The 17,310-nt window shown below is 38.9% G+C and overlaps 1 protein-coding gene across 2 annotated transcripts in view; it reads left to right on the top strand.

Annotated features, from left to right (window-relative positions):
- The window catches only part of Ace2 (angiotensin converting enzyme 2), a 45,693-nt gene extending 30,033 nt beyond the window's left edge, over positions 1–15,660 (top strand). The window contains exons 10-18 of one of the 2 annotated variants that reach the window (XM_071606038.1): positions 564–708; positions 3,687–3,785; positions 4,541–4,663; positions 5,236–5,408; positions 6,564–6,622; positions 9,729–9,829; positions 11,565–11,681; positions 13,678–13,872; positions 15,484–15,660. In XM_071606038.1, coding sequence (XP_071462139.1) covers positions 564–708; positions 3,687–3,785; positions 4,541–4,663; positions 5,236–5,408; positions 6,564–6,622; positions 9,729–9,829; positions 11,565–11,681; positions 13,678–13,872; positions 15,484–15,598 — 1,127 coding nt within the window. In that variant the 3' untranslated portion in view covers positions 15,599–15,660. The remainder of the gene's footprint in view (positions 1–563; positions 709–3,686; positions 3,786–4,540; positions 4,664–5,235; positions 5,409–6,563; positions 6,623–9,728; positions 9,830–11,564; positions 11,682–13,677; positions 13,873–15,483) is intronic. The other variant, XM_071606039.1, reaches the window with a different exon arrangement.
- The last annotated feature ends 1,650 nt before the right edge of the window (positions 15,661–17,310 follow it).

Below are 17,310 nucleotides of genomic sequence, written 5' to 3'. Positions count from 1 at the left end.
GAAGGTAGATGAAATAGCCCTAATTATCTATGATAAGGAGTATTTAAGGGAGGTGACTGAAACTAATAAAAAAATAAGGATTAGGATTAACATGTGGATTTTTTTGGGTGGAAGGGTACTGGGGATTGAACTGAGGGGTACTCGACCACTAAGCCACATCCCCAGCCCTATTTTGTATTTTATTTAGAGACAGGGTCTCACTGAGTTGCTTAGCGCCTCACTGTTGCTAAGACTGGCTTTGAACTCGAAATCCTCCTGCCTTAGCCTTCCAAGCTGCTGGGATTACAGGCATGCGCCACTGCACCCAGCTAACATGTGGATTTTTATGTACCTGTTCTGTTCCAGGGCTTCACCCTGCTACAAATCCCTTAGCTGAGAAAATGAATATATACATATATTATTATGTCCACCATTAATATTCTTCATGTAATCATCCTTCTAGTAAATCTGTTTTGAAGCCTAGTATTTTGAGATTAGGAGAGTTTGTTTGTTTGTTTGTTTTTAACACAAAACAGCCACTGTCATCTTCATCTCACTATTTGCCCTTTTCCATTTACTTTCAGAAACAGAAATAAACTTCCTGCTCAAACAAGCACTAACGATTGTTGGAGCTCTACCTTTTACTTACATGTTGGAGAAGTGGAGGTGGATGGTCTTTAAGGGTGAAATTCCCAAAGATCAGTGGATGAAAAAGTGGTGGGAGATGAAGTAAGTTAATGAGTACACCGTCAGTAAAATGTTATCTCATGAGTTTGTTGTTTATTTTAAAGCGTTTGACTGGCGTGTACATACACACACACACACACACACACACACACACACACACAAAACTGGTATCTGTATTTCATTGTCTTTGGGGCTTCCTTAAGCCATCAGAACCCACAAAGGGCAAGAGGGGCTAAGGAACTAATGCCATCCCCAACAGCCCTCAACCAATACCTTATGGGAGTTGATGGATAAATACCCCAACTGCCCTGCCCTCAGGTGGGACTAGCCTTTGTGCTGAGTACTCTATAATGAATCCTAGGATTCTTCAGAGGGAATAAGTTACAATTACTTACAGTCATAACTTACTCAGTAACATCTTTTTTGGGTTGCTTTCATTTCCCTGTCTCACTTCCTCCCTCCTTTGCTGATGTTTCCAGGGATCACCTCCCAGGACCTTATCTATTTTTTTTTTAAGAGAGAGAAACAGGGGGAGAGAGAGAGAGATTTTTTTTAATATTTATTTTTCAGTTTTCGGCGGACACAACATCTTTGTTTGTACGTGGTGCTGAGGATCGAACCCCGGGCCGCACGCATGCCAGGCGAGCACGCTACCGCTTGAGCCACATCCCCAGCCCCCAGGACCTTATCTAAAGAGTCTGTTTCTGAGAAAATCCAATCTAAAAGAACTAGGATCAGGGTTCTCAGACAATGTTTCATAGTCAAAACCACTAGAATTTGAAAAGGTGAATCTTGAAAGCTGGTGATTGGAGTTAAATATGTGAAAAAGAGAAAACTGTATTCAGGTTAGAGGAATGCCACCATACTACGCATGCGTGTATGTATTCTCTCTCTCTCTCTCTCTCTCTCTCTCTCACACACACACACACACACACACACACACACACACACACACGTTAACTGCCTCCTTTTAAAATTTTTCAGTCTCCATTTGGGTGCCATCTCCTCAGATAAAATCTCCTTGGCTCTGCCCCATATCTTAGGTCAGGTGACACTACTTCATGGTGTATATTCTTAAATATACAAAAAAAATTTTGGATCACATTTTAAATTGTGATACCATTTAGGAAATGATCAATCTATTCACTTTTATGTATTCTGTGTCCATTCTTTTATTTTTATTTTATTTATTTATTTTTGGTATTGGAGATTGAACCTAGGGGTGCTCAACCACTAAGCCACACCCCCAGCCCATTTTTATATTTTTATTTAGAGACAGGGTCTTGCTGAGTTGCTTAGTGCCTCACTAAGTTACTGAGGCTGACCCTGAACTCACAATCCTCCTGCCTCAGCCTCCCAAGCTGATGGGATTTCAGGCATGGGCCACCACACCCATCTCATTCTTTTAAATAAAAATGGTGACTTCACATTTTGGGCAAAGCACTGGATGGAGATCTGCTAATCATTTCAAATGTGGTCCTTGATCCCCTGCTCCAAACTTTTGGTCTAAGGTACAAACGTGCAAGATAAAACCACTGTGTGATTGTGTGAAAGAAAGGTACGGGGATCCATGAGTATTTAAGAGGAGATCTAAAGCCCTTGGGGGGCCAGATGAAGAGAGACATCCATGTTGAGTCGTGAGAAAGGTGTGGGAGTTAGCCGGGTGTGTGTGGAGAGAATTTCAAGCTTGAGAAAACCTGGTACTGTATCCCAGATACCCTGCACTGTGTCAGGCACATGCAGCTATGAAACAATTATGAGAGAAATCTTTTTACCGTTGCATAGTAGTCAGAGCCCTGTCAATTACTTCTTGTTTTTCCTTTTTGAAGTGAAGATCTTATATGTGACATTCAGTCCTCCATGCACAAGTTTAAATTAGTACCATTCTTCCTTTAAGCTTTTCTATGTTAACATAAATCTTCCTTGGGAAGAAGGAGGCTGCACCTATATAACTGTGTTTCTAGTGTTTGAATATGACTGAAGCTGGCCATAAGGACCCCACAGTCATAAAGGACAAATGTATCCCTTTTGAAACAATGCCAAATATATAGTTTATCTTTTTTTTTCTAATTGGACTGATTTTTTGATCCCTTAGTTATTTGTTATTTTTTTAGTACTGAGGATTTAACCCACGGGTGCTTTACCACTGAGCTACATCCCTAGTCTTTTTTATTCTTATTTTGAGACAGGGTTTCTCTAAGTTGCTTAGAGCCTCACTAAATTGCTGAGGCTGGCCTCGAACTTGTGATTCTCCCGCCTCAGCCTCCTGAGCTGCTGGGTTTATGGGCATCCACCACTGTGCCTGGCAATGCCTCAGTTTATTTTAAAGGTACATGGAATCCGACCTTTAAAGTAATTTAGTGATTCCTTTAGTCATTCAACAAATAGGAATGAAGTTTTCCCTTAGTTTTAGGCACCATGTTTGGCACTAGAACTGTAAAGATGACCAAGGCACAGCCCCCATCCTCTAGGTGTCCAACTCTCCAGGACAAGGAGTTTTATGTTAATAACTATGACAGAGAGAGAGAGAAATGGCAAGGAGACAGCTAGAGAAGACTAAGGGAGATTGAAGGATCAATTGTGCTAGAAGGTGGGTGATATCAGGGCTGCTTACAGAAGAAGGTCCAGTAGAATTACACTTAAGGAAAAAAAACCTAAGATTTCAATTTTATAAAATGAAGATCTTCCAAAGGCACATAAACTATGGTGCCTGAGAGGAACTTCTAGGGCTTTCACTATATGTTTTTGGACACGCAAAGCACTTTATGAATTTTCTTAAATTAGTGTTTTGAAGATACAGCTATTTTCCAATGGTATATTTTGGTTATATTAAAGCAATGAGAGATAACAACTCAAGGAACTTTACTTTTTCTGATATATTATTCTGTTTTCATTTCACCTGACAACCAATTTCGATGATCAATGTTATTGTCTACTGAAACTGCCGAAGTTGTACCCAACTCTACCTTCTCACGTTGGTTGATCTACAACTAATGTATCTTTTCCTTTTCTTCCCAAAGGCGAGAGATAGTTGGGGTGATGGAGCCTGTGCCTCATGACGAAACATACTGTGACCCCGCAGCTCTATACCATGTTTCTAATGATTTCTCATTCATCCGGTAAATGACAATTTTCTTCTGTCTAACTTCGAGAATTTGTGGACAGCCATGCTATGACAGATACATAGGGCTCAATGAAGTGATAATTATGATTTTTCCTTCTCCACCTCTCACCCTTAAACTCAATATACATGATCAATTTCAATGCAGTTGAATCCAACATGATTTGTTGGCTTAAATAAAACTTGTGGGAGATCATTTTCCCGTCATCAAGGAATCAACAATACTATTGGGAAAAACGAAAAGTATTTTTGTTTGTCTTATTTTTACTGGCTGAGTTCACCATGTATTGAAAGAGCATTTTAAACTTGAAGTCTAAATCATATGTTCTTCACCTATTATCCCTAGATCTTAGATTGGCTGGGCCTCAGTTTCTGTATTTGTAGATTGGCATCATTTATATGAAAGGACTACAAATTTGTAAAACAGTACCAAGGTGAGCAAACAATTAACAGAATAATGATATCACCTTGTTTTTTGTGAATATTTTTATTAGTGCATTATAGTTAAACCTAATAGTGGGGCTTGTTTTGATATAATCATTACTGTCTTATTTATCAACTAATACATAAAATGCAGATAGATTATGATGAATCTATAGAATTCATGTTTAGGTTTCCTAGAGAAAGAGGTTTGACTACTATCTCTTTAGTTATTGGGCCCCAGAATTTACATATATGCCCCAATCTATGACTCTACTATAGTAACTAAACATGGGACGGACTTTTCTGTTTGTTTCTTTATCTCTTGCACAGATATTACACAAGGACCATTTATCAATTCCAGTTTCAAGAAGCCCTTTGTCAAGCAGCTAAACATGAAGGCCCCCTCCACAAATGTGACATCTCAAATTCCACCGAAGCTGGGCAGAAGCTGCTGTAAGAAATGTCTCAAAATTTTGAACCTCTCTGAGCTGGGGTGGTGGCTGAGTGGTAGAACGCTTGCCTAGCATATGTGAGACACTAGGTTGGATCCTCAGTACCACATAAAAATAAATAAATGTCTATCAACATCTAAAAAAATTTCCAAAAAAAGCTTTAAAAAACAAACAAACATGTTGACCCTCTCCTATCTCCTAGTGTCCAATATTGCTCATTTCTGTGCCTGTTTTGAATTTGATTTCTTTGTTCTAAAAAAGAAATTTGGAACCTCAAAATTTCCTCATTCACAAAGTAAATGTTTAATTTGTGGTCAGACACAGGAACCTAGCCCATGAAACGGCTGGATGGGTCACCTCCTCTCTCCATGTCAGAACTATAGAGCTCTATTTGTAGTAATTGGAAGGAAAGAGAGATTGAAGGATGAATCCATCCATTAATATGCATAATTTTCTTATCTGCTGGGAGAAAATTTAGCTAAGTCAAAGAAAAGAAATTGTAGATCATAAATGTACATATGTGTACATATGGAATCCCTCAAGAGGTCCTGAACCCCCTCTTTTTTCATGTAGCAATATGCTGCGTCTTGGAAAGTCAAAACCCTGGACCTTAGCACTGGAAAATGTGGTAGGAGCAAGGAACATGGACGTAAGACCACTGCTCAACTACTTTGAACCATTGTTTGGCTGGCTGAAAGACCAGAACAGGAATTCTTTTGTTGGGTGGAACACCAACTGGAGCCCTTGTGAGTACACCGAGTTGACTTGTTTTGCATTGCTCCCTGTCTGCCACCCTAGTCTCCTTTGGCCCCAGCCTTATGAGGGTGGTGACACAGCTGAATGCATGTTCCCTCTGTGTAGAACCTGCTTCTAACTGTGCTTCAAACTCTTTCAACTGTTTTATTAGTCTCATGTTTAAAACAAGAGTGTAACAATCTCCAAACCACTGCACTTGAATCTTCTCTTCAAAGACAAAAACTTTTAACACTGTCACCTCCTCTTTCTGGCAGTTACTTTCATATATCTAAATTATATTATTATTTTCTTTTTTATTAATTAATGTATTCTAATTAGGTATATATTGTTATTTTCTAATCAGTTTTAGACATCCACTTCTGCCTCCTTTTCCACTCTCATTTTCCCAGTGAAGCTTTATCATGATTTTTAGTAAAGCAGTTATCAGTGCTTTCATAAGGTTGCCTACAGAGCCAAGTTATATATCATTTGGTATCCTTTCTCATGTGACTTGTTTGCTCTGGAATTTGTACTTGTCTCGATTTTTTTTTCAGTATATCTAATTTACCACCTGCATTGTGTGTGTTTTCTCCGAGTTATTCCAACATATATATTCTTTTCAGCCTCAGTTTCTCCCCCTGGACACTTTCCTCCTGGAGTCCTGAATCCTCCTATCTCACTCAGACCCCAGTTTTCCGCATGCGTCATCTTTTTGTTGTTCTCCTGGGGAGAACCCTCTGTTTCCTGAATCCCATGCCTTCTTTCTTGGATTATCTCTTGTTTTGTTGGTGCACAGGCTCCAGGTGACTGTCTGAGCAAAGGCTCACAGGGGTAAGAGGATCAACTGTTCCCCCAGTAGCTTAACCACACCCTGAGTCCATCGTCCTTGTTTTTAGCCCAGTATCCCCTTCCCACCCTCTGCTGTACCTGAACCAAAGCTTCCCTGGGATTCTCTGGCTCTTTTGGGTCTGGACTCCCTCTGTGTACCCCTCAGGCCATGGCTTCCTGTCCTCTGAGAAAACAGTTACCTGTCTCCCATCGTTTCTCATTTTCCAAAAGTGTGTTTATACCTTGTAAAAAATTCCTTTGTGGGACCTTGGGAGGGAAAGGAAGTAAACACATGTGGTCAATCTGTAACCAGGAGTCTGCAATTTCTTTTTAATTAGATACTGACCAAAGCATCAAAGTGAGGATAAGCCTAAAATCAGCTCTTGGAGAAGAAGCAGTGAGTATTCCAGACAGTGTATCCATTATTTTCCAGCACACTTTTTTCCCCTTAAATAGTACATAATCAGCCCAATCTAGTATGGTCTAAACAAAGAAATGCTGGCCAGGCCCAATGGCACATGCCTGTAATCCCAGCGGCTCTGGAGGCTGAGACAGGAGGATTGCGAGTTAAAGCCAGCCTCAGCAATGGCGAGGTGTTTAGCAACTCAGTAGACCCTGTCTCTACTAAAATACAAAATAGGGCTGGGGATGGGGCTCAGTGGTCGAGTGCCCCTGGGTTCAATCCCCAGCACCCAAAAAGAAAAAAAAAAATGCTGTAAACCCCAGCTTCTGGCCTCCAGCTTTTTTACTTTCCCTACAACCAATTCCTTATTGGCTGTGCCTACTTTTTACTTATTATCTTGAGGTTGTTCTGAAGTGCAACGTGAAAATATATGTACCAATCCTTAAACATCAAATATCCATCCTTCCCATTAACTTCTCACCATTATTTGTATTTGAGGATGAGGACATGGTTATATTTCAAGAGGATGTCTCCTTTTAGAAGCAGTATCTTTAGGGGGTTTTGTTTGTTTTGGATCAATTGGTCCATCTACAGCCTCTCTGTTTATTCAGAGTGGTCTATGGACCAACAGCATTCAAATCTGAAAGCTTGTTAAAAATGCAGACTCTCAGGCCCCAGCCCCAGACCTACTTAACCAGAATCTGCATTTTAACAAGCCCTCAAGATGATTTGTATGCACAGTAAAGTCTGGGGAGCTCTGATTTCGAACACTGCTTCTCAAGCTCGGCCACACATTGGAGCCACATGGGAAGTTTTCAAAATGATATATGGGCTCCATCCCCAGAAATTCTGCTTCAATTGCCCCAGGTGTGGTATCAAGAATTGGGCATTAAGGAATCCCACTATTATGTATAATTGTAATGCACCAATTAAAAAAAAAAAGAAACCTGCCAAGCCATGTGAAAAAACAAAACAACTCATACCAAACCAAAAGAGAGTTGGGCATTAAGAATTTTAAAAGCTCTCAGTGGGATTCTAAGTTCAGCAAAGCTCACTCTTATCACGTGCATTAGTTGAGTCAGCTGTTGCCTTCTGAACACCTGTCTTAAGTGAGCCAGCCTAAGGAAGTACAGCAGCAGCTTTGATTGGGAAAGAGAGGACAGGAAATCTCAAGGCAGATGGGGATCAAAGGCCTGGGTGGCAACCTGAAGGCTTTGCAGGTTTAGAAACCAACCTGGGGTTACTAGATAAAAAGTCCAAGGTACTACAGAAAATTGTCATCTCATCGTATAGATCCAAAGATGAAAAGTTAAATATTTTCCAAGACTCAAAAATGCTTTTTGTATAATTTTCATAGATAAGTCAGACATCAAAATATAAATAACAGGAGTGAAAAATGAATATGAAGAAAGTAATAACAAAAATAGAAGTTTTCTTCCCAAACTCTGAGTTCATGTTCCTATTTTTTAATAATCATTGAGTGTGATTTTTTTTTCATCTTTGCCATACTTTATTAGCTTTCCCTTGGCCTAATAAGTTTTAATTACTCATGACAGATCAGAACTCTTTTCAATTGCCAGGCAGGGTGGCGCACACCTCTAATCCCAGCAGCTTGGGAGGCTGAGGCAGGAGGATCACAAGTTCAAAGCCAGCCTCAGTAATTTAGTGAGGCCCTAAGCAACTTAGCAAAACCCTGTCTCTAAATGAAATATAAAAAAGGGTTGGGGATCTGGCTCAATGATTAAGCACCCCTGGGTTCAATCCCTAGTACCAAAATAAAATAAATAAATTTTCTAAAAAAGATTTTTTTTCTTGATATTTGTGCTCATATTTTCTATGCAGTGAGGGATTGGCTAATAGTCTTCAGAAGTTTTGATGGTATAATGTTCTGAGACCAATTCACTAAGCAACAGTTGGCTTTGATGAAGTCAGAACTATAATCTTAATGCGTGTACACATCAGGGCCAAAATATTTGCCCTGTTCAAGTAATTTTCGGGTGATTATCAACCAGATCTATGGCCTTATTTTTGAGAACTCAGACTTTTTAAAAAAAATTTAAATATGGAAATAATAACCAGAATATTATTTGTAACAATGTTAATACTATCATTATTACTATTAAAGAGACTCCCTTTTCCTCAAAGATGAATGAAAAACAAATTGAGGTGAATGTGATAATTTTTTATTTTTTGTGAAATCATGTTTTGTCTGAAAGGGAAAGGAGAAACAAATCTTGTGCTATTCACTGATCTCTACTGCCATCTACTGGAGGAAAGAGTACATTTTTTTCCTCTTTAAGCAGGTTTTCAAAGACTATGCATTTGCCATCCATTTGTTCAGAATCAGAAAAAAAGAACAGATTACCTTGCTGTTTACAACACTTTATTTTTTTTCCTTGAGCCCCCAGTTTCTTTCTTTTTATTTTCTCTTTATACATATCGAGAACTTACTATAAAAATAGTGAGAACTGCTGGGCGCTGTGGTACACGCCTGTAATCCCAGCAGCTCAAGAGGCTGAGGCAGGAGGATCCAGAATTCTAAGCCAGCCTCAACAAATCAGCAAGGCCCTAAGCAACTTAGCGAAACCTTGCCTCAAATAAAATATAAAAAAGGGTTGGAGATGTTGCTCAGTGGTTAAGTGACCCTGGGTTCAATCCCCAGTACCCACCACCCCCAAAAAATATATATATATATAATCAGTTTATCTCCAAAATACAGACATTTTAAGTAAAACCCACAAATTTTGTTTGATCCCATTTAAAACTTATCCTCAGGATGCTCATTTCAGTTTAGATCAAACTAAATGAAAGGATCATGAGCCCAATTGTTCCTAAAGCATGGTTGCCTGGCCAGCAGCATTATCACCACCTGGAAGCTAATTAGAGATGTAAATTTGTGATCTCATTCCAGATTTCTGTATCAGAAACTTTAAGGTTGCTTTAACCATCCAGTTGCTGCTGCTGTGTACTCACATTGGAGGTCACTGGCTTAATGAACAGCAAGAGTCCTTGGAATATTAAAAATAATGCCTGAGGAATATTGAGCTTTAAATATGTCTTAGGATCCCTAATGAGCAGTGCCTGTCTTCTCATTTTGCAGTACCAATGGAATGACAATGAGATGTACTTGTTCCGGTCATCTGTGGCTTACGCCATGAGAATGTATTTTTCAAAAGTCAAAAACCAGACCATTCCTTTTGGGTGAGTTGATTTGCTGAGTTCTTAGGTTCTCCAACCAGCAATTCTCTTACTCTTGAGTCTTCAAGTGAAATTGAGAAAAACCTCCTGCTAACTTTTAAACTTCTTGGACATCCTGAAGTTTGGGTGACTCTATTTAGGGATAATTGTGGTTTATTTAACGTGTAGATAGCAAGAACATTGTTCTTATTAAGCTCTCTTGTCCAAATGCTCTTACCTACCCTTAGCACTGAAAGAAAAAAAAAAAGAAATTTTCACTTTCATGGAGCTTATATTCTGGTTTGGGGGGGGGGGGGGAGAAAGAGAGAAGGTAAGTGAAATATGATAGTTTTGCGAGAGACTTACATTCCCTGCTTAGCCAATTTCCTTCCATGGACAATAAAGGAAGGGAATTCTAAATGAGTGGGATTTATTTAAATGAGAAGAGATAGAACTCTTGAGATGCCAGAGGGGGCCAGATAGCTATAAAACCCATGTTGGAGTGCTAGCTTAAGGGCGCATATGGTTTGAGCATGGATCAAAATCTATGTTAAATGGGCACTGAAAACTTTACCAAGGCTATTGGCTGTGTCCTTGAGCCTGAGTTTTAATCCTTCCCTAACTCCTATTTGGGTTCACTCCCACCATTGATGTTTACCCCCCTCTCAGGTAGGAAGAAATGTTCCTGCTGGAAAGCCTCAAGGTCTTTTACTTTTGAAATAGGCCTTGATGGTGGCAGTAAATATTTCTGAGGATTAGCCTGGGGTGTGGTCTCTGCCTTGGAATAAGACCTTAATTGGGGCCCATTGCCTGACCATTATCTATTCACAATAAGTGCTGGGGAGAAAGACACAATAGGAAAAAGATTAGGGAGTGCTGGGGAGTGGAGGAGCAGTTCAATTTTAACCCAAATAGTCAGGAAAAAAAAAAAAAACTTCCCTAATATTGAGCAAATATGTGAAGCAGCAGAGAGAGCACCATGGGAGAAAATGTATCCACTAAGGGCGACAGCAGGCACAGACTCTGAGGAAGGACTTGTTGAAGGACCAGCAAGAAGGCCAGTATAGATGGAGTGGTGTTTACTAGTAGGAAATTTGGGCATGGAGGGCCGGAATGGGTAAAGAAAGTTCTTGTGGGCCTTGAAGGCCATTCTACAGACTTTGGCTCTTATTCTGAGAGAGATAGGTATTGATTCAAGGACTAGAGCCACATGATCCATCATAGTTTTTACTAGTATCACTCTGGCAGCTATAACAGCACAATCTTGTCACATTGTATGCTAAACCTTACTTTTTCCCTTCACCCATGAGTGTAACACCATGTTTTTTGCTGGGTGTGGTTGGGTGAGGGAATATTAACACACCATTTTTTTCCCTGATATACTGAGCCATCTTTGCCTACCAAATTTTTTATCACAGTCCCAAGCTATCAATGATTTCTTGCTGATTCTCTTCAGTCTTTCAGTTGGAAATCTTTCTATCATTGAAAAAAAATATGGATTTTTTTATGATAGAGGAAAGAGTGCCAAAATGTGACATATTTATTATTATTGTTGCCAAATTTGCTCACTTTGACTTTACAACATTATATAGTTGATTTCATGTGTTTGGAGCATTGGTAAAGTTTTTTGGATCTTATCTCCTGTCATTGTTCCCTCTGCTCTGTGTCTGGCTAACTTAGTTTTACCAGGTGGGAATGTCATTCTTTTTATTGTGTCCTCTGAGCCCAAAGGGAAGATGTTGCTTTTGTTTCTCCACAGAGAGGAGGATGTATGGGTGAGTGATTTGAAACCAAGAATCTCCTTCAACTTCTTTGTCACTACACCTCAAAATGCGTCTGACATTATCCCTAGAACTGATGTTGAAAAGGCTATCAGGTAACATTTTATTTCAAATAATCTATATAAAGGGTGAAGGAGTTAACAAATGCAACAATAGCTAATATTTAGGACCAGGCATTGTTGTGAATCATTCACATGTTTTGCCTCATCCCATGAATTTGCGTTTTAATTCTAGAAGAATCCAATAGCAGAGAAGTTAATAGGGAGGGTAAACATGATCAAAGTATATTATATGCATGTATGAAATGTCACAAAGAAACTTATATTTTGTACAATTAACATGCACTAAAATTTTATAATGAAATGGTGTGGAGATGAAAAATAATCTAATGGCAAGAGAATTATCTTGATTTAGAATCCCCCAGAGGCAGGCCCTTAGGCAAAGATTTAACTATAAGTAGTTTATTTGGGAGGCCATTTCAAGAAGCACTGATAAGAAAATGTGGACAGGCAACAGAGAAGGGAGGGAAGACAATAGATTACACTTTATCACCACCATTGTCACAAAGAGCTTAATACTTCCTTGTGGGCAACTCTGGGATAATGTGGGGAATGTGCACCTGACTTGTCCCATCAGAGAATTGAGGGAGCTCGGTCATCATCCATTCACCACCACTCACCAGTCATGGGCTGGGAACTGCTTCAAGGTGACATTAATTCCCCAGCAGTGCTCACAGGCAAAGGGAAGTAGGTGTTGGCTGAAGGAAGTCTAACCAGCATGCGTGGAAAATGCTGAAGGGACATGGACAGGTATTACCATCAGTTGCTAGAGGGACACTAACGGAGGATTCATTTGACTGCCCAAAGCCTGCAACAAGTTGACAAACATAGGATTCCTTGGACATTGGTTGTCCTCCATATTGAGAGAGAGACTTAGTATGGACAGTGAATGCTTAGAAGAAATGGTTTGCTCTATTTGCCTCAGTTCTTTCCCACAAGACAGCAGAAGTCATGGATGCATACATCTCATATATGGTTCCCCTTTTCATAAAAAAAAAAAAAAAGGCTTAATATAGCCACTGCTACTGGGGAGCTCAGTAGGTGGCCCTCTTGAGCTGCATCAATGTTAATTGTCTTTGAAAGCAGATCTAAGACCAGCTGGGCATAATGTGCCTAGAAAATCTGGCTTGGTTGGGGTGTATGACTCAACCACACCCAAAGATTCAGTCACTGCTTCAGAAGTCTTGTCTCCAAAAACCAGTAGAAGTATTGGCTGAGATCTTTGTAAAAGAGATTAGCCTTCTTGGAGTCCCAGTCACCTACAGTACACCTTAAACTTTCTGTTTCCAGAATGGCTTGAGATATGAACCCCCAAAGTTGCCAGGGGTTACATGGCTAAAAAAAATTCTGCTTTGGCCTCTTTTTCTCTCTGGTGAGCTCAGACCTCCTAACCTGGGATATACCCAAGGTTAGGAGGATGTGATACTAGACACTTTAGTCTTTGATCCAGAATGTTCTCCATTTCAACTGTTTTTGTTTTAAAAGATCTTCATCCTTTTTCCTCCATAAAATTTAGCCATATCCCATCCCAGTACTAGAGAAATTGGCCAAGGTCTCTTTCCTGTGTTACTCTTCAATGCTGGAAATTCTACTGTAGAAACTTGGGTATAGGATGTGATTTATTTATAGAAGACAGATATCAAATTATCCTTTTCCATTATTTGATATCAAGTCACAGCAGATATACTCTGGCAGACAGGAAATTATTACCAAATTTGCTCACTTTGCCTTTAAAGCACAGCAGTCACAAATGTACAAATACCAACCATTTGCACATTTCCATATTTGCAATTCAGTTTTTCAGTGAAGCTGTTGGCAAATCTAATTTAGGTTCCAGATATCAAAGATACATAACTGTCAAAAAATTCGTGTCTTTCATTAGACCTGATTGCCTAATTTCATTACTTTAGATGTATATTCTTATGATATACAAATTAAATTCTTTTGGGAACAATGATATAAAGAGTAAATAACTAAACACAATTTTATTTTGCCTAATTGTCCCCTTTACTGTTTCACTTTGGGGAAATAGAATGTCCCGGGGCCGCATCAATGGAGTGTTCCGCCTGGATGATAACAGCCTGGAATTCCTGGGGATTCAGCCGACACTTGGACCTCCTTACCAGCCACCTGTCACCATATGGCTGATTGTTTTTGGAGTTGTGATGGGATTGATAGTGGTTGGCATTGTCATCCTCATCTTCACTGGGATCAGAGATCGAAGAAGGTAAGAGTGCTTTCCTAGACCTATCTTCCGACAGGAAGATTTAGGGAATACTAATTGGAAAACTTCCAGTAAGTGGCAGGTTATATAGTTCAGTTACTTAATTGGACAATTTTGCCCCCAAACATTCTGAGGCATTCTCTAGAAATTTACTAGCACTCACCTTCCTAGCAAGCCACATAAGATATCTAGCCTGCAGTTTATTAGCATGCTCTTGTAAACTCATCCAAGCCATGACATCATTTCCCTACTGCCAAGAGGCACTGACAACTTAGCAGCGGTGGGTGGACTCGGTATTATCCTCACTGATGAGTTCTTCTTACTCTGCAAGTGACCCTAGAGACTTGACTGGTGATGGATTTCACTGTAAAGTCATTCAAGAAGGAGCTCTGAGATTTTTTTCAAACAGCTTCTCTTTAGTTGCCTTTGTTCCTCCTGGGGTAGCTCAAACTCCATATTATCTTAATTCATGGTCGGGTACTCTCAAATTTGTTCTTGAGTTGAAGATCCAAATTCACCGAGGATTTAAATCATTAAAGATCTGATTTATTTACTTACTTATTTTTTTTTTTTCTTTTGATACCAGGGATTGAACCCAGGGACACTTAACCACTGAGACACATCCCCAGCCTTTTTTATTTTTTATATTGAGACAGGGTTTTGCTCAGTTGCTGAGGTTGGCTTTGAACTTGTGATCCTCCTGCCTCAGCCTCCCAAGCCGCTGAGATTATAGGCATGTGCCACCATGCCCGGCTAGAGATTGGATTTCTACTCTTACTTGACACTAGACTTTTTTCTGCTAACTTTAAGAAATAAGTTTCACTGGGCTTATGAAGTAGGTTAATAATATTTTATAACATCTACACAAAACTATGCACACTTCAAATAGAACATATTCTTGATTGAATCTCTGCATATATTAATTTATTTCACTTAATATTCTTCACTATAATTTTTAGTTCTCCAAAGTAGCTTCATTTTAAAAATTAGACATTGACTAGGTAGTACATTTCATATTTAGTTAAAATTGTTAAAAATGCAAAAGAATACAGAATCTTTGTCGTCCTTTGCCTTTAAGTTTCCTCTCTTAAAGTTAACCAAAATGATCAGTTTCTTGGTGATATATAGCTATATACACTTTTTTAGTGTATGCAAATTATGTATAATATTCTGCATTTTTAATTTCCCACTGAATAGGTTTTAGTGATCTTTCCATATCACTTGTACAAAGAGATTTCCATCTTTTTTTAAGGCAATGTGGTTTCACATTTTATGGATAGATCATAATTTTGTTACCAAGTCCTCTACTGGTAGACTTTTAATAAAAAGGTGCAATGGCTTAATGCAGGCAGGTTCTTGTGTGTGCCAATATAGGTGCAAGGTAAGTCCTAGAAGTGGGAGAGCTGGGTCAAAGTCAATGTGCACTTCTAATTTTGATAAATATCACCAAATTGCTCTCCATAGTGGCTGAATCAGTGTATATTTGTACCATCAATTTATGAAATTTCTTTTTTCCCCCAGCTCACGTCCTTAGACATGATACCATCAAGCCATTTGATCTTCATCAGTCTGATCAATGAAAAGTTTCCTTCTAACATCCATTTTATTTAACAGGAAAAATCAAACAAAACGAGAAGAAAATCCTTACGCCGAATCCTCCATGGAAATGGGTAAAGGAGAAAATAATCCAGGATATCAAAACAATGATGATGTTCAGACTTCATTTTAGAAAAATATTTTTCCTCTTAAGGTGATTTTATTGTATGTGCATGTTAATTTCATGGTACCAAAAGTATGAGATTATAAAAATATTATTAAATATCAAAACTATGACTCTGTTCAGGAAGAAGTGCCCAAAGACATCATGATTGAGCAGTGGGCATCTTCCCTGACCTTGCTTTCAGTATTTATATTTGTCTCTAAACTTGACTTCGCTTTTGATTTCCGATAGGAAGGCTGATGTTAGAGTAAAATAGGGAGAGTATGCCTTTGGCCTCACAGGCTAGCTAGAGACAATGGAAATGGAAACATCTGTTGAGTAATCAGAGTTGGGGAAAAAGAAGACTATCATGATAGAGCGTGTTGGACCTTGTATGGAATCTGTGCTGTAAGCTGCTGGGGCTGCCAGATTGAGAATGCTACACACTGTTCACTTTAATCCAAGTGCCAAAGATAAAGAATGGCACGTTTTCTTTACATTAACTTAATCCAAATACTGCAGTAATTTTCTCAGAGTGATGTTTAGAATGGACCATGCCTTCTTCAGGGTGGCATGTCTAACAACGAAAGGAGAAGTCAGAGAACAGTAGAGAATATTATTTTTTCACTTTCAAGCTACTTGATCAACATCTCCCTGACAACACAAAACTAGCACAAGGGCCTCCATGAACCTCCAGAGAATGTCTGATAGAAACTTGCTTCCTTTGTTCTTTAACTGTAGAGTGAGTGGAAATTCCAACTGAGTGTTCATCCTCTGAAGTGGATACCCAGTCTCTTAAATCTTTTGTATACCCACTGCATCTGAGAAGTGCTGAGCACAAAGCAGACACGCAATAAATACTTATTAGATGTATATACTCCTGTAGTCTTATGTGTTCTTATATACTGGGATTTCTGTCCATTCTATCTGCTTTTCATTTCCGTGGACAAAATTGTCATCTTACTGTCCAGGACCTTTGACCTCCCAAATGTGTTGGGAGATATCCTAATTCTCAAATTGCTTTATTGGACAAAGAAATTGTAAAAGCAGGTCAAAAAGAGTTGTATTTATATTGTATTATACTGTCAGGTTAGGAAGCAAACCTAGTGCTACTTTTATATTTCTTAGAGTACCCAACCCAGTTCTGAGCACAGCATCTACTACCTACTTGAAGATTTGATTAAAACTAGATTAAATAGATTAACATATAAAAAGTTTACCCATTGAGCACATATATATGGTAACCACATAATGTCAGAGTAGCTCATGCTTAATAAATTTGATGTGATAATGGTAATGGTGGATCAGTTCCCCAAGTCAGGAGAGAATGACTTTCAAAATCCTCTATAAAATTGCTTCAAGATAGCTAAATAGGCCGAGTCATTTGAAGCTCTTCAGTATCTTTTTAATTATACTCAGATAGCAAAACTGGAACTCTTTATTTTCGCATGAAACCCATGTCTGTCTTTATCACCTTTGACCTCACTTTCACGTCATTCCTTGGGCCCACAGCTTGGGATAACTTACAACAACATCTCCTTATTTACATACCCATTTCATTGGCATCCTTCTATCTTGAGTATGTCCTATCTTCTCTAACACATCATGACAATCTCTGCCAAGCTTCTTGTTATCTAAACATTCCTTATAATTGCCACATTCTCTTTATGAAGTTCTCAGTCCTTGTTTTGGTTCAACTCAGTGCAAAAATAACCTCTACAGGAACCAACGTCATCACCTAA

The sequence above is a fragment of the Marmota flaviventris genome, chromosome X (genome assembly GCF_047511675.1).
Source record: "Marmota flaviventris isolate mMarFla1 chromosome X, mMarFla1.hap1, whole genome shotgun sequence".
Classification (NCBI taxonomy): domain Eukaryota; kingdom Metazoa; phylum Chordata; class Mammalia; order Rodentia; family Sciuridae; genus Marmota; species Marmota flaviventris.
Note: the sequence above shows the minus strand (reverse complement) of the source record. Positions and strands in the feature narration are given on the sequence as shown.